Below are 18,092 nucleotides of genomic sequence, written 5' to 3'. Positions count from 1 at the left end.
GAAACTCATCTTGAAAGCTCAAAAAAATGAACTTGTGGCATGCAGATGCAAGTACATGTCAAATGATATTCTTTTATATATTGTCTTGCCACTACATGCCAGCCATGTCTTGTTTGTTGAGCAACTCTTCCTCATGCCTCTCTAAAGTAAGTCATTTGAGGGATGTCATTTGAAGTCTCTTGTACAGCTAAATGTCTAATGATAAAGGTGACGTAACTGAACTCCAGTTTGAAAACATCCTGTCCTGGCGTGAAGCAAACAAGTAATGTATTGTTAATTACTTGCTGTCTAAGGCACTAATGGACCATAGCCTATTTGACTGTAAATTGTGCTTGTTAAAGTAATGAAACTGATTAATTTAATATACCTGACTGAAGTAATTATCTGTGTTGTTTTGTTTAATATGTTCCAAGAGCTTGTTACTTATTTATTTATTTTTATTACCTAAAAGTTTTAGAGACCATGTCACGTCTTCATGTGAGTGAAGATGGTGTAGTGATATAAAACACATACCTACCTCGGCTCAAACACCGATACTGAAAAACACCGAAAACAATTGAAGGCAATGATGCGGCAGAAAATGTAAAATTTATCAAAGACATTTCATCTAAAATATCCAACAATATTTCGGAACTAAAGCAACCTCAAAATATAGAATTCATTACAGGGAAGTAAACTGGCATAGGTCCTCCAGCTGGTATCTGTCAACGGGCACAATCGGGACTGAGGATCTGAGCCGTTTATATCAAATGTACTGTAGATGTGAAAAAGTTTGAAAGGGGTTCTAATAGTTGAGGCCCGAAGAGTTAAACGACTGAATAACAGATTACTTTTCCATGTTGGACGATGCAAACAGTCAATATATATTAGACATCCATTCAAAATCTATATTTAATTAGACAAGAGAGTGGACTAGATAGTGCTCATCATGATCAGAGAACGAAAATGGTCTGATGATCAGCTGATTTCTTATCACGCCTTTTGGCGTGATAAGTACAGGTTCATTCACACCATGAAACTCAAAACAAAACAAACCGGGGAGTCTGATTGTGGAGTGTGGGGGTATCTGGCCCAGATGGCACCTCGCCAGGAGATGAACTGTGCTTGGGATAGTGATCTACTCTGATGATTCCGTTGTCCGCTCATTATGAGGGCGGCATGTCGGTGCAGCGGCCTCACTGCGCATGGAGACCTGAATTGGAATCTTGTCTCGGGTTTCTGTCTGCGAGTGTTGGTCTCCACTGGGTGCTCTGGTTCCCTCCCGCCTCCGACGGCGCAGAGGCTCTTAACTACCCACAGCTAGAAGAGGTGAGTCATACCTGCTCATCATGTGATTACATTTCCAGAAAACAATGTAATAAATGTCTGCCCATAATGGACACCGGTCATGATGTAAAGTGTGTAACGGTTATTTGAAGAAAAAAAAGGTTATATCTTGCTAATATGATATTGGTGCTACGGTCAAGTGCTCGTTCATTCATCGGAAGGAATGCAAGGAAACTATTGTTCTATAAAAAAACAAACAAACAAAAACAAAAAACCCCAGATAACAAAAGGGACCTGCAAGAAAATCCAACAAGAAGAAAATAACATTTCCATCATGAGGTAACCCCTCAGAAAGACAAGACATGCTGGGAAAGGACTCTCTCTGGTATTCCACCCGGGCAGAATAATCCTGGCCCTCAAGTCTGATGAAGACGCGCTGACACCGCTCGACCTCCATGCTCGTCTGGAAGCCAAAATGCCTTAACGGGCTATTTTGTGTTGTTGTGTTATGACGTGACATTACAGCCAAACGTTGTGACGTCACTTCCTCAGACCTTTTCCTGTGTTATGTGCCTGTTATTTCATATTTCATTTAGTTACATCACAGGCTACGTCGCTAATCCCCCTCCTCAAAACATTTCGTCCAAAGTTGTTTACTGGTTTTTGTTCCCGGTCTGTTTCTTTCATTTACTTTTTTCTTTTTTTGGGGGGGGCGGGGCAAAAAAGTGATGTTTTCAGATGTCGGTGAACGGTTTGAACACTGATCCACCTCCGCTGAGCGCGTCCGGCGTTGATGCAACGTGTACGTCGGTACTCGCCCGGCTTTGGTGTCCGATCTGCCCAGCTCGACTTTGGGGTTGAGCGTCGCGGTGAAATTGGTAAATTGGCTCTGTATTATGGGATATCCAGCAGGAAATCTCCGATTCAGTCGGACTTTGGGAAAGTTGTAACGCAGCGCGTCACGACTTGAGTGCGCTAGTCGAAACCGGCGCGTAATGCCGCGTACCGCAACTCGTTTGGATCGTTTGCTAAATAATTTGGCATCATCTTTCACACACAGAAAGTGATAGACTGCACCTTGTTAATAGTCTTAATTGTGGTTTCCATGAGATTCTTGCAATTCGTTCAGCGGGCGGACGGAAATGCTCTTTGGGTGCAAGCTAAAAATCCAGAAATATGCAGATTACAGATTTCCTCCAATTAGAACTTGATGGAGGTGGAATGTGACTGGGCGAGAAGGGTAGCATGATGTGACGTCACCGGCGCTCTGCAGGCGCCTCCCATTTTAGCTCACTTTCTCGACAGCCCATTGGTCAGCCCGGGGAGGGCGCACGTGACCGGCTCTCAGCCAGGGCGGACACGCCCACCGACCTAGCTATTCCCTGTCACGTGTGAAATCCGGTTGTAAAATTCGGTTTAGCGACGTAGTTTCAACTTCGGGCCGTGCTCTGGCGGCGGCGAGCACTTCAGCGGGTCCACATTCGGGTTCCTTGTTGGTGTAAGAAAGTTGTTCAATTCCAGCACAGGCGGGCTCCCATTGGTTCGCTGAACTCTTATGCAAATGAGGCCAAACGTCAGATCCTGAACTCGGGCGCCATGTTTTTTTTTTCTCCCCCCTCAACAGGAAAATGACAAAAGCGGAATCGTTGTTTCCGTTCGGCGTTTCCAGGCTGGCGTCGCGCGTTTGAGAACATCGGGTCTTCCACGGTGAATATTAACGTTCGCAGGATTCATGGATGTACATTTCCGCCGGACGCGCCGAGCAGCGGCGCACAAGCAGTAGGTTTGCGCACCGCTGGAAGTGGGTAAGGCTGCGGTAGTGGGTCCCCCACCCCCCCTTCACCCCCCCCCTTGTCCGAGCGTCCTCCAGTGGGCACCGTCAACCGGCCCGAGGAGGGCATCGGCCCGCAGTGGGCATCCTGCGGGTGTCCGCGAGGTACCGTCACATCCGTGCGACGGTCCTGCCAACGCCGGGCATCGGCAAACGGAGCCCGCAGACCGCGTAGTCAAGTGAGGCATCGCCGCTGTCGCGAAGCAACCCCCTCCTCCCCCCCCCCCCCCCCTCCTCCTCCTCCTCCTCCGCGGAACGGCGACCGCCTCTCGCGTCCGCTCGTAAACACCGTTATCACGTTACACAACGACGTAGCCGACCTAGCCCTGCGTGACGCGTGGACGGCAGTCCGGGCGGAGGAGCGGTTGCCCGTGACAGCAGTCGTTATTAACCGGCGGCGGTCATTATTCAGAGATAACTGTGATTGCGGCCAGTCGGTGTAATAACGCCGGTCCCCCTTGAACACGCTGTCGAAGTGAGCCACGCTCCTTGTGGTGTTTCCACGGGACTTGCAGGTGCTTCACAGCAACGTGTTCCTCTAATTGGGCTGTGTTCATAACGCATCATCCACTTATTGTGGGTAATGATTTGCTTGTGTCTATGTGTTTCATATAATTTATTTAAAATCGTGTGCTAATCATACAAGTACTGTTCAGTGAAGTGGTGAAGGGCAAACCCCGAGGGCCGTGCACAACGAAGTAGGAGGAAATTAAAATAATAATCAAAATCAGGAGGGGAAAAAAAAAAGTATACCGGTAAAGCAAAAAAAGTAAGCAAAGTGTTTATGTATGTACATGTATCTCCATGATCGCGTCTAGAAACATCTTTATCCATCCGTCACATTTTCAGCCTGTGGGTGTGGAGAGCAGGGTCCAAACTGCCGCCAGCTGGGATCAACCTCCATACAGTCTCCACTGTAAGTCAGAAAATGTATCGTGAGCATCCACAGCTTCACATCATGCTTGGTGCGGTTGCATGTTTGAAGCGGTGAAGGGCTGTCCTTAGGATACGAGGGAAGATGAATAGCCTCATATTTCAATGAGTATTCCGAAAGAGGTTTGAAGTAGCTCATAACAGTGCATTCATCCACATTTACTGCTGTTTTCGCAAGATAATATTCTTCTTGATAATAGTATTGGGTCTATTCGATGGGTTTTCCCAATTTAAGATGTCAGAAATTAGTATGTTGTTTTTTTTTTATCTTGGATTGCTAGATAAGACATTTATGTGAATTAATAAGTGTACATTTATAAACAGACTTAATTTTCACTCGTAACGGATAATGTGTATATCTGTTTATTTATGAAGTGATGAACTCAGTGCTTCAATGCATGAGGTCGATGCTTCATAACAAAAAAAGTAATTGTCTGTATTTGTGTGCTTCTGTGTGTTGTACAAATATTTCCTAGGCCTCTAGGACATCATGTATCAACTTCCGGTGGGAAATATCGAGAAGATCCGCAAATCACGGAAGAAAGTGAAAAACATTCTATGTGAATTTGGCCTTGAGGATTGCCAATACTACCTCAAGGTATGCTTTTGATTCATTAGCACGGGTGTGAATTACTGCGTAATTGCATGAGCCCCTACACTTGAATCCATCAATAAGAATCAGGGAAACAGCGTTAGCATTGTCCATTATGTTAATCTGGCTATTTCCATCTATTTATACAACCCTAAATGAGCAAACTCATCTCCTGGTAACACTTTTTTTTGTACAATAGTCTGAGTGATCATGTCGAAATGAGTGCCTATTCTACAGAGTAAAGAATTGTATAAACTATTAAATTGAACAATTTTGTCAATTCTGTGGTATTATTGTTGTTTTCTGATATGCAATATGTCTGTGTTCGGGGGCATGTGCATTTCGGGGCGAGGGAGCGCACAAAAGAAAAAACCTTACACCTGCATCCGTCGTAACTATCTGCCGCCACAGTACAGATTTAAGGCCTGTCACAAGCGCACAGCACTGATTTGCTGCACGGCATTTTTACATGCAATTCAAATCGCAATTTTTTCCATTAGTGCACTATTCCCTACTGTTGTAGTGGCCTCTTTTCCACCTGAAATATATAGCACTGAAAGTTTGAACATTTCTGTAACTTGAGTTTATGTCAAGCTTTGCGTTGTAATGTAAACTATGATATCCAACCAAAATTCTAGATGATCTACAATGAAGCCTCTAATATTTCAGGTCATATCTCCTTGTCACTTTGGACAAAGTTGTGTATCATGACATGGAATAGCTTAACTTTATGATGGTACAACACCGCTGAAAGACAATAAACCTGGCACTTGAGTAGTGCCACATGCTCACACCTGTTCTTGATAGAAATATTTTTGTTTTGTTTTTATGTTCATCCAAAGATTAATATCAAATTAGACCTTTCATGCAAAATCTTTGGTTTCTCAAATGTGCAAAACTTTAATTTTTGGCTCACCTTTGCACAGGATCTCAATGAAAAATCCCGGGACAGCGTGGTTGACGATGAAGCTTTCAAACATACTGCTTGGTTTGATTTGTCAGAGGGCTTCGATAAAATGAAGAAAAAGGTAAATACCTTGTTTTTTTTATATTATATATATATATATATATATATGTATATATATATATATATATAATGCAATTGTGACATAACACCAGTTTACATAAAAAGTAATGAACAAAATTAATTTAGACTCATATCAAAAATGAATAATTATGATTCCCTTGCTCTACTCAATAATGCATTATGCTGTTTTGCACCAAATAAAGTTATGTAAGGAAAAAAATAATAATTAGAAAACTGAACCTGTTCTATATCACACCTTGGACTTGGGAAAGTATCTATCTCTATCTCCCTCTCACCAGGCAGCCCTAATCACAGCAATCCATTGCAAAAAAAATTAGTTTGTTTGTTTTTTGTATTTAAGAATCATTACATTCCTTTTTATCTTTTTTCTGTAGAAGGCCACTTGTGGTGTGTTGGCTTGGTGTGCACTAGACTATTATTATTATTATTATTATTATTATTATTATTATTATTACTACAGACCTGTTACACTGTTAGATCAAATGACAGATCCTGTGATCTACCATAAAGCATTTGTTAGGGTAACTTGTAGTTCCTCCTAAACACAATAAGATGGAACATTTTCTGCTTGGAAAGATTCATAGTCATTATACAACTTTAACTTATTGCTCGTATACTGTTCATAAAGAATTATAAATGCAAATTGGATGTTGGCATAGTCTAGTACTGAACTGATGCAAAGAAGTAGAATGCTTCCTCCTGACTTCTTTAATATTGCCTTGTGACGACCTGCAAACACTGTTATCTGATGTCCAAACTGTGTAATTCATTGTTTCTCTGCCAACAGCAAAATGTTCGAACTAATGCATTAATATGTATGTTTTTTTGTTAGTGGCCATATCGGTCCCAGCTACTGTGCTGCAGTCTCTGCCGATATTCTGCAAGAAACATCTACAGCTTCAGGAGTCATGTTGCACGCAATCATGATGACGAGAAGTCGCACTGTGCCCTGGCACCCTGCTCTGATTGCCACTTCATTGGCCACCCAAAGGCACTTAGGAAACACATTCAGTTCTTCCATTCCTCAAATACACCGGCAACAAGGGAACCACCTTTACCAGTTCATCATGGAAAGGAGAGATATCAGTGTCGAAAATGTGGATACCCAAGCTCTTCCATCTTTGCAATTAAGAAGCACATCATTCTTAAGCACCTTGAGCATTTGGCACAAGAGTTTATTGGTTACAGAGTACAAGCATATGGCAAAACCTACTGTTGCAAGTTGTGTAAGGTAAATGTTGGAAGTCTAGATCACATGTTTCATCACATGCTGGTTGAGCCATCGCACCATTGGGTAAACACGCAGGTCCAAATTTTGGTTGGTGAAAACAAGGAGTACTACATCAAACAAGCACCTAATGGCAATGGCATTTTTTTAACATTCCCAAATATTGCTCCTAAGCCACATACAGTCAATAGGCCTTTGGTTATACCAAACAATGGTCAGCAAACTGGGACGACGATGATGGCTGTACAACAACTACAAGGAAGTCCAAACAACACCACCCTGATATGCACAACTGGGACCAACCAAGCTTTTCTTTCCCCTCAAGCGTCAGCCCTAGTACAGCTAGCTACTGCAGAGACTAGAGATTTGCTTCCGCCGGGTGCAACTATAACCCTCCAAGGTGCTGTGGCCCAAGGATCCTCTATGCTCCAGATTCCCACAACCTCTGTTGCGCTGAAACCGGCACCGCTAGCCCTCGTTCCCGCCCCTGTGCAGCCACAACATAATCAGCGCGCGCAACAAATCCTCTTCCCATCGGTTGTGCAGGCCGCCAACATGACGGGGATGGTTGGCGCTCCTGGTCAGCCGTCTATGGTTGCCCAAAAGGCATCGACCGACCAAATTACCCCACAGGGTACCATGATGACTTCACAGTCTCTTCTAAGTCACCTGATTCCCACTGGTAAAAGGGTCAGTGGCTTGCCAACCTACACATTTGCTCCAATACCAGTAGCAGTTCCTACCACTCAGAGCACGGTGACCCCTCTGAGGCCAGTTGAGGCAACAAGTAATTGTTCTCTGCCAACTAAGAAATGGATTACTTGCCCCCATTGCAATGAACTTTTCCCCTCCAATGTTTATGAAATGCACATGGAGGTAGTCCACAAGACCACATCAGTTACATCAAAAGCTGAAAGTCTGGCTGCTCGCGCGCCATTCCTGAAGAAGATGCCGGACAAAACTGTCAAATGCTTAATGTGCAAAATTCTTGTGTCAGAAAAGGGTGTCGCCCAACACCTTTTGCATGGCCTGAATTGTTTGTACTGTTCAGCTTTGTTCTTCTCTCTAACACAACTGATTGAACATGTAAAGGAACATAACCCCTCAACCAAGACGTACTGTGACTTCCTGAGGCGGGAATACAGAGTCTACACAGAGGGCTCGGGCCAAATCTTGTTCCCTTACTTTGACATCAACACCACTGCACCAAAGGAGATCCTGGGAAACACAGAGATCCACTTGGTCCTGGTTACAAACTCCCTTGACCTGATCTTTTTGAAGATGCTGCCATGCAGTGATTCGGATACCTGCCAATCAGCTATGAAATCCAGCAATGCATGCTGCCCGCTCTGCGATGAAAATTTCCAGAATCCAGTCAAACACATACAGCATTTGAAACAAAAACACTTTGTGGCACCCACCATTCATGCTATACTAAAGACAGAGGCGTTCAAGTGTGTATACTGCAATGGCGTGTACACAGGGAAACTGACACAACAGGCTGTAATGCTCCACTTACAGCGTTGCAGATTTTCACCAAAGAAACATCCAGACCCACCTAAACCTCAAGAAAGTAATGCAGTCATGTCCCGTGGAATAGCAAATCTACAGCAAACGCCAAAACCTGCTGGGCAGATGATTCAATCACCAAAACTGTATTTCCAAATACCACAACCACTTCATTTAAAGCAAATTCAAACTCTGAAACCCGCGACCCTTTTTAGTATGGTCCCTGCTGTTGGGCCTGTAGAAAAGAGTGCAGAGCTGCAGAGCAAGAAAAGGCTGGAGGAAGCCTGGAAAGAGGTTGTTGAGTCCAACAAGCGGGAGAGGGAGAAAAAAGAGGAAGCACGGTTGGCAGTGCGGAGGAAACGACTCCAGGAGAAATTGGTGTCCACCACACAGCCAGAGCCCCAGAGCAACCCCACTGTAAAGTTAGTACTGGAACCCACCCTGATTGAACGCAACTCCAACGACGAGCGCCGGGCCTTCATCTGCCGCTACTTTAACACCAACCCGTACGTGACCAAAGGTGAGACGGATGAGTTGTGCAGGAGGCTCACTCTCACAAAATCGGAGCTGGCAGCCTATTTCGGCAACAGGCGCGTCAAATGCATGAAGAGTCTAAAACGTAACACTGCCGTAGTGCTCCTTGGCTTCAACATGGCAGAACTGAGCAAAGTGAAGCACAACCTTTTCATCCCGAACATTCGACCTGTCGAACCTTCAGAGCATGCGGAAAGGCACAAAGCATCCACAGCGGTGGTTGAATCAAGAAATACTGTTGAAAGTATGGAATTGAAGCTGACAGAACGAATGAAAGATTCAGAAAAGACAGAGCGATCAAAACTTGCAAAGGATTCAAACCTGGATTAGTCCTATTTTGTATTTGAGCTTGTATTTGAGAAAATGCATATTTAGCAGCCCAACCTGTGTTGTCCACCACATCTTTAAATAAGAGGTGGTTCTTGATGTTGCCTTCATTGATATTCCTCTCTGAGAAATGTTCTTTTGCAGTAGTTATTTTAGTCATCAATATATAAATATTTATATATAAATATCATCGAAAATATTGATGGTGCTGTTCTGTCACTGTATATTGCAAGCCCAATTGCTAATTTAAGATCAAGCCCTTGATCAAGAGTTTTGTCCTTCTTATGAACATAGAGCTGTTTCTTTTCTCTTTATTTCAACTTTTCTCAGTTCCTTCCCACATTTGAGTAGTTTCAGTGAAAATATTCAGATATTCACCCTCTAATCCCTGCAGACTTTGAATGTTCCTCCAGTGTTTGTGTTCAGACTAAATCAGAATGAATGAGCAGACCGTTTATTCTATTAGAATGCCTAATTCCGATATATGTTAAACACCGGTTTCCCAGTCTCCAGGATGTTTGTATGTGCTTTTGGTTTAATGGTATATACAAATTAAAACAATATGTGCCATCATTTCTTAATTTCTACATATTTGGATGGATTTTAAGAGTGTTTTTGTCAATATGGTGTTAAAATAAATATATATATATATATATATATATATATATATATATATATATATATATATATATATATATATATATATATATATATATATATATATAAAAAATATGTATGTGCGCACACACACAAGTCCCCCTGTTCAAACCCATTTTGATTTTTGTACTGCACCTATTGTATTTTATATTACAAGTCACAACGTTTGGTACTGATACAGCTTCTGATTCTGTCAGGGCCATTCTAATGGCCCTGATTTAATAAAGTGATTTGCTTTTGTAAATTAAACGATTCACCTCTCAATTTGGTCTGTTGCAGTGTATTCACACTGTTTCATAAATATTATTTATGTAGTGCGAGTTAAATTGATGTGCACCATTATAACAATGCCATTTGTTCTGCCGTTCATAAGGCTATTTAATAGTCTTCCAATCAATTGAAACAGTGGATGTGATGGGATAAAGAACATGGTGTTTATAATAAGCCAACAAGTCAAATTAGTTAATGTAGTGTTTTAAGTGAAGACTTTGTCTGAATTCATTCCTGAGCACTCATAGTATTTTCCCTTGGAAAGGCCAAAGTGTCCTTTGTCTCATTCCCGGTGCTTTTCCCGATAAGTACAGCTGTAAAATGAAAATAAAAGACCTTAACACCGCGTTTGTTCAGAAAAATGTGCATTGCAGTGTAAGAGGCCAAAGACGTGATCTTATTGCTCACGTACTGAAGCAGCTGGTTTTGCCCGACAACTGTTTTAATTTGGTCCAGAATGGAGGGACCACTGGTTTCCTCAAGTAGTCCACTGGAGAACTATTGCCCCCCCCCCCCCCCCCCAAACATACTACCTGTGAAATAAATGCAAATTCACACTACTTAAATTATACGCTAAATTAAATGGTAAATAGTTATGGTACAATAAAGGCAATAGTAAAACATGACAAATGTCAACAGACCCTAGCTGTATGAATCATGCCATTGCTTTGTTGCGTTGACCTGTTTACACTGAGGGAGGCGGGGCTCGCATGGAAACGCTTCATCTGATTGGTCCTACGACGGAAAGGCCCCATCCGTCTACGCTCACCTCCACTTCCTGGCTGAACAGAGAGTGTTCGACATGAAGTGGGAGGGGATGAGCTGCCAGACGAAGAATCTCTTGATTACAAATGGCCACGCTCTCTATGTGTCACTAGTTATCGTTGTTCATGTACCACTCCCCATGCTACCCCACCTGGACAGAAACCAATGGTTGCAACTCCTCCATGTCACCCTTGGTTGTTTGCCGTTTGTTGTACACTGTACATACCACGTGTCAGTGTGTTCATGTATTTATATTCGGTTGTTTTTTTTTTGAGTTTTGTTTTTTTTAATCAAAACAAAAAACAGGGACTTTTTGGTTCCTGGGACTTGATTTGGTCCCTGGACCCTGCAGTGGAAATGCGACTTTAGATTCCATCGTCCTCAACCGGATGGGAACCGGGGGATGTCAACAAACGCATTGGATCTGTTACGATTTCTCAGGGGACATTGTTGTAAATGTTCAAATTAAACCACTTCAATGTTTAAGAATGTTGTATCTACTTAACTATCACCTGGACAGATCACCAACACTTATCAATGTGTTCTATACTAATATAATCGCATACTCTTCCTATTTTCCATAAGATTCAGATGGATCGCACTATTTACAATACTTGTTTGACCTTTACTCTTTTTTTTGACTTGCAGTGTTCTGTTAACTTGTGCTTCCATAACACCTGAAATTCTTTGGGGATCAATCAAGTCTTATCTAATCCTAATGCAATACTTGACTACAAACTGAGCCTCATTGATAGCAATAATAATTATTATTAGTATAGCAATAACAACTTTATTTATATAGTACCTTTCGAAAACACATTATAAAGTGCCGTACCATTTGATAAGGCGCCCGGCAGGGGGCGCCAGAGTGTCGCGGCAGCGGGGCTTTAATGCTATTATATATATATATATATTTAATAAAAATAACAGGAAAAAGTCCACATATTTGGGGAAAAAGTCCACATATTTGGAGATATATTTTATGTCAACTCTTGAAATGTACCGCCACAACCCTAGATCGGAAATACTTTTGTGGTAGAAGCCACGTTCTGTTCCAGTCCACGTCCTCCACATACGATCCCCAGTAAAATGTCACTTTGGAGAAGTTTTGTTTCTGCTTTGAAGAATATAACGAATATGATTATAACACTTATTATGACAATTGTTAAACAAACTTATACCACCTCAGAGTAGAAGATCGCACTATAGGAAATTGTCTATATATATATATGTGTGTGTGTGTGTAGGTTTATTCTGGCATTACAAAATGAAATTCAGTGACTCTCAAAAACGTTTTGACTCGTTTGCCATATCTGCCTAGTAACAGTGTTTTTACTGGTCCCTCGCCACACCACGCACTGTTCTCTTTTCCCGCGGTGTGACGGTGTCAGAACTCTCCCCATGACGTGTCTCAAACGTCATGTTAGACGGTCCCAAAAAGAGTGGCGTTCATTCAGAAATACATCATCTGTGCGACAGATATTTGGTCATCTCATGTCTGGCGCAAAACTAGATGCTCCCCTCACTGCCAATTACAGTATTTCATAAAATAAAAAAAAATAAATTATTTTTTATTTTAACCCTAAGCTGTTAGGGTTAAAAATAAAACAGCCACATACAAGCAACAACTGTTTGCAGGTTTTGCAGAGAAAGCTGATTTGGTATGACTGTATGTAGCTCACCTTTGAATAGATTACAAACATGTCGATGTGTCGGTATTGGACAGCCAATTGCATCCAAAAATTATTAAGTTGTATTTCTATACACAACGATTTGTGAACAATGAACAAGTGTGCACTCATTGAAGCCATTCAAAATAAATACAATAAAGACAGCATTTTTGTTCATGTGGAACATTTTAATGTACAAAATAAGAAAAACAGATACATGGAACTCACAAAATGTGTCCTTGAATTAAAAAAAGGAAAGAAAAAAAAAAAAGTCCTGTACAACCAGTGGAGCTATGGCCAACGACTGCATGGCCATCGCGATCATCTCCTGGGGCCGCCCCGGCCTCTTCCCCTTCCTCTGCCACGTCCACGTCCTCTTCCTCGGCCTCGACCGGCCACTGCCACAAAACAGTCAGTGTGTTAAAACAGGTGCAGCAAGTAGGGCTGTGACGTCACCACAGTATTGAGCTCATTACAGTCATCACCGCAAATTATGTGTATTTTTGTATTTCTTTTGATGGTGAAAGTGACAGGAGGGCATGAAATATAAACAACGATCATTGTTTAGTTATCATCATTGACTGTCTTCCATCCTATGCTTAAGGATGGTCTGGAGAACGTCAGTTGCTCCGCTGAGTCCACTCCCGTTCGTCGAGCGCCAGGGACAGTCCATTACACACACACACACACACACACACACACACACATTTATTTTGTGTGTCCGATTAATAACAATTATTTCTAGGGCTGTACTCGACTCAGAATTTTGTCAGTCAAATCTGATTCAACTGTTCAATGCAAATATGAACTGGGCACAGCTCGCCGCAATCAGGGCGCACCGAGTCCAAGAGCTGTGTGCACGTCGATTCACACATAGAATAAATGATCCCCCGATTGTATTTCCTCATTGAAACTTCAACCACATTTTTGTAAGCTCCTATCTGTTTTATCCTTCTATTGTAATGCACTCTGACTAGGGGCTTGCATCTCTCCCTTATAGGACGATCAATACATTGGTTACAATACAGGGACAATACAATTTATTACGATACAATTTATTTTCGATGTATTTATCTTCGTTAGTTTATACTGGTATGAAACAAACATTTTAAACCCAACTAAGGGACGGTCACGTTCCACCTCGGATCAGGACAGTGGATTGCACAATGGAGAGGGAGCGATCTCCAGTCCCACAGTGCGTCCTGTTCCCCATGTCTCCAAACAAAACAAATAATTCTTATTTTGAAAGTAACATGACTTGTAACGTTAGATCAGTGAGTTTTCCACACCAGCTTAGTTTGTACTAAAGTACAATGAGCAGCAAAGCTTCGGTCGTCCTCAACCATTTTGTAACTTTGGAATCGGGCCATCTACCGGGTACATTTAAAAGGGTACAGATTAAATGAAAAAAGTGCCACTGCCCACCTCCCAGTTCAGGAAGGCCTTGTCATTAGTAGTTCTGATGTGGCAACCACCCCCCAGAAATAAAACCCACTTAGTTCATTTTCCCTATCAGTGCACAGCGTTCAAATAAAACTAATTTGTAAAATACTAAGGGTGTTATCAATACGTACCCTGCATTCAGATGGAACAAGCATGCAGAGTGTCTCCGTTATGCATGGCCACTAATTACTGATGGAGGGAGACAGGTCCCGATCTATACCTGATTTAAGGTTCCTGTTGCCTTCTCTCATCCCATAATAAACACTGTGCTGCGACTCTGCTGTGCGCACAAGCAGACACTTTTGTAGTGTCCGACTAAGTATTGATAACATGGTTAGTATTTTACAAAATTTGATTTTTTTTTTTTTGATGGAAGTTGGCGCTGGTAAGCGAAAATTAACTAAGTTGTTTTTTTATTTCATTTCTATAAAAAAAAAATCCAACATGACGGTGGGGGCGGTGTGCAGTAGAAATGTAGTGGGCGTACGCCCCAACACCAGTAACATCGATAACAGAACAGTGTGTTCTTATTTTACGTCTCCTTATGGAACAAAACAAGTGTGTATGGGACAAAACCAGGCCTAATGGGGATACTTTCTCCATGACTCTCTTAACCCTGCCCCGTGTAATGCCTGTAACCACGACAACACTGTGCAAGAAAGAGTGTGCCTTTGACCGGAATGTCCAGTCATTCCATAGACGTGGCTTTGAAAGTGGGAAATAAACCCAAACATCACAGACAGAATGTCCTCTAATGCAGAGGTTCCCAGCCACCGGCTTTGCCAACCGCGCCGGGCTGGATTTTTTTCCAGGAGCGATCGGCTCCGCAGCGGCAGGAAAAGGAGTAAATTAAATACATCTAGAGTTTATTTGTTTTGTTTGGAGAAAAAGATCACGCTCATCAGAGGTGTGGAACTGTGTGCAAGGCAATAGTGTAACAGGGAAGTCTCCGTGGCGTTAGTTACGGCAGCTAAATTACTTCAGTTATTCACACCGTAGCCATGTCGTATGCAAGCTACTACGGCTATAACTATATACAGTACAGTATACACACATTCATATCATTAGGATACTACTTGAAATGCGTCATCTCGTAAAGTTACCAAGCGTGTTTACCAGCTAGAGATGCACCGATTGCAATTTCCTCCGCTATGATTTGAATTTTTTTTCCAAGTCTGACCTGACAATTCTCATTCAATTGTATGCTCATAATAAAACATTGACTATTAAATATATTTTACATTGTCGTCCGATCATTGAGTTTATATCTGTGATCAGATACATAAAATTATTTTATCGTTTATAGTCTCATTGGTTATATCTGCTGTACGTCAATGACAAATACATTGTGTGATCTGCTTCACGCTCACGATAGGACAGCTGCACATACAGACTTCGGCTGTCATTTTCAGTTACCACAATAGTGTGATTGCTGATTTTGACAGTGTTTATTATTGTTCATTATTCACTATGGAACAATAATACTTCATAAAACTGTCCCTGTTGTTACCCACTGTTGTCTTTTTTTAATTGAAATAAAACCTGTCCAGTTAATTTGTGTATTATCAAACTCATTCAAAAAAATAAAATAAATAAAACCAAATTTGTGAAATACTAAGCGTTTTACCAAACCTTAGTCAGACGCATTTCTCTTATTACAAGAGGAAGGAGGCTCTATATATATATATATATATATATAAGACCTTAAATCAGGTCTAGAGGGTATTGTATCCTGCCCCCCCCTCAAAAATGAGTCGAGCCTTTCACCCCGAGTGGAGCTCGTGCACTAGGAACAACCAGAGCAGATGCTCTGCTGTAGCGACAGCAGAGATATGCAGTCTGCACAATTTTGGAATATTGTCAGACGATAGATAAATGTATCGAATAGTTTTGTTTGTTTGAGCATCGGAGCATTTTTACGAGTGCTTGAGAAAAGTATCAGGCCTGTAAATCTGACACAAATATGATATATCCGACCGGCCCATTCCTGTCAAGGGCTAATAGATCGGTGCATCTCACGTTTTATATTTTAATATCACAGTCACACTTTTGTGCTTGATTATTACTCCCCCACTTCCCATTTTACCTCACAATGCAGAATTACGTCTCGGTGGATAATAAAGTACAGCTGCACATCAGTGGATGTTGAGTGTGTGATCACAGAACCACAAGATCGATAGCATCTGGTCCAATCCAAGGGGTGTAGTTTAAATACCGAATAAATGTACAGTATTGTTTTGTATTGACTGATTGTTTTACGCAATTAAATTACAATTATAATATATATTGTTTTTTTGCATAGTTTCAGCTCGCATTTTGTACCTGCATATTTCGGCCAAGAATAGCGTTGCTGGTAGACAAATTGCATGCAGGCTGGCAGGTCTGTTATAAGGCTAGAAATGCATACATTTTCAACCATGCTGGATTAGATTTACATTTCCCTGGCATAATCTGTCGTAAAAGCGATTTTGGAAATGTTTAATTACACTCCAAGGGGGCTATTTCCAAGGTATTTCAGTACTTAAATTTCAGTACAAAATTCAAGAACTTCAGGGACCTGGTAAGAACCCTTGGTTTTGCATCTCAATCCAACAATATAGAAGTGAAACTTTTTCTGCAGTTGAACCGTACTCTCCTCGATTCTAGCCGCACGTCGGAGCCAAGTAATGCATCCTTCTGACATGTCTTACCTGCTTCCCTCTTCTTGGACTTGACCTTCGGCTCGATGTCGACGAGCAGCGTGTCTAGCGGCAGGCTGTCAGGCAGGATGAAGTAGCGGATGTTGTTCCCACGGATGCTGAGCGACTCCAGCTGTGTGGGCTCACGGTTCTTAAGGGTCATTTTCACCGCCTTGAGGTGGGTGTTCATGCTTACGTCCACACCTATGAGAGCAACACACAGAATAAAGAAGATGGTGAGTGCGCCATTCCACATATATAAAGTATGGGGTGCTCCAAATGACTTCATAGCCTAAAGAACAGGGTAGATCCAGGATTATTCCATGAAAAGGTGTGGGTTATAACCTGTGATAGTGCCGTGGACCTGGGTGCCGTTCTTCAGTTCAATGGTGACTGTCTCATGGCTGAGTTTCATCAAAAACCTGTGGATCACAACAACATGAGCTCATGTTGTGACGTTAATAGTTCATGGAACCAGTGTGAACCCTTATGGAGCGTTAGCCGATGGTAGTACTACTGCTACCAAAACAAGAGGGGCATATACACACACACTATGGGCACAGCGTAAATTAGCCCAGTCGGTGGATTATTGCAATTTAATAACAAAACAACAAATAAAAACATGATAAATTGACGAGAAATGCTCGTGTGTGGGTTTTGTACACAAGGCCCGACAGCATCACTGCCTACTGCGCTACATATCAATAAGCTAACCGAGCCAACGCAGCCAGGCTATGCGGCTCAAACGGTTTGCTGCTACACACTACATTCGCGTATACTAATTAAGACATGCACTCGTAATGAGTTCGGAAAGTTATTTTTTTTGCGCCATTTTATTGCAAGTTCGCTCGTGAGAGAACACTGTGCAGCCGCCATTCATTCGCCGACACCGCCTGCCGCCTTCTTTCATTCAAATAATAATCCGCGTCCATCCAACGGCATCCGCTGTGTTGAATTACCCCTGGTGAGACCAATCGATAAAACTCGACTTTTAAAAACCACCTACCTGACTAGTTTCATGTTGGTGACAGGCTGTAGGGGGAAATCCTCCACCTAAAGATAAAAAATCGCAGCACTCAAGCAAAAACCTCAGGCCGCTGGCGTACGCCGTACGTTTGTGTCGCACAGATAACACGTCATCACCGGAGCGACCCAACGTTGACAAGCTAAATAGGAGAGACCGCCCCTAGCGGGGGGAAGACAGCAGGACATGTCATCGTTCTTTAACACCGATTGGATGTTCGACCACTGGTGATTCAAACACCAAACAACTTATGAACCAACTTAAACAATCTAATATGAATTGAAGTTAATATTTAAGATAAGATAACGCTTTATGGG

General features: G+C 42.1%; 2 protein-coding genes across 2 annotated transcripts; one reads left to right on the top strand and one right to left on the bottom strand.

Moving 5' to 3' along the window:
- The first annotated feature begins 2,879 nt into the window (after positions 1 to 2,879).
- adnp2b (ADNP homeobox 2b) lies at positions 2,880 to 9,831 on the top strand. Its single transcript, XM_080000970.1, has 5 exons — positions 2,880 to 2,973; positions 3,947 to 4,013; positions 4,507 to 4,628; positions 5,549 to 5,650; positions 6,503 to 9,831. The coding sequence occupies exons 3-5, from the start codon at positions 4,521 to 4,523 to the stop codon at positions 9,269 to 9,271; spliced, it is 2,979 nt and encodes a 992-aa protein (XP_079857096.1). The 5' UTR covers positions 2,880 to 2,973; positions 3,947 to 4,013; positions 4,507 to 4,520; the 3' UTR covers positions 9,272 to 9,831.
- Positions 9,832 to 12,806: 2,975 nt separating this feature from the next.
- Positions 12,807 to 17,881, bottom strand: snrpd1 (small nuclear ribonucleoprotein D1 polypeptide). The gene is made up of 4 exons (XM_080001413.1): positions 17,758 to 17,881; positions 17,097 to 17,173; positions 16,764 to 16,955; positions 12,807 to 13,028 (listed from the first exon to the last, which is right to left on the bottom strand). Exons 1-4 carry the CDS (start codon positions 17,769 to 17,771, stop codon positions 12,952 to 12,954), a joined length of 360 nt encoding a protein of 119 aa, XP_079857539.1. The 5' UTR covers positions 17,772 to 17,881; the 3' UTR covers positions 12,807 to 12,951.
- Between the last annotated feature and the right edge of the window lie 211 nt (positions 17,882 to 18,092).

Source organism: Zeus faber (genome assembly GCF_960531495.2).
Source record: "Zeus faber genome assembly, chromosome: 1".
In the NCBI taxonomy this organism is placed as follows: Eukaryota; Metazoa; Chordata; class Actinopteri; order Zeiformes; family Zeidae; genus Zeus; species Zeus faber.
Note: the sequence above shows the minus strand (reverse complement) of the source record. Positions and strands in the feature narration are given on the sequence as shown.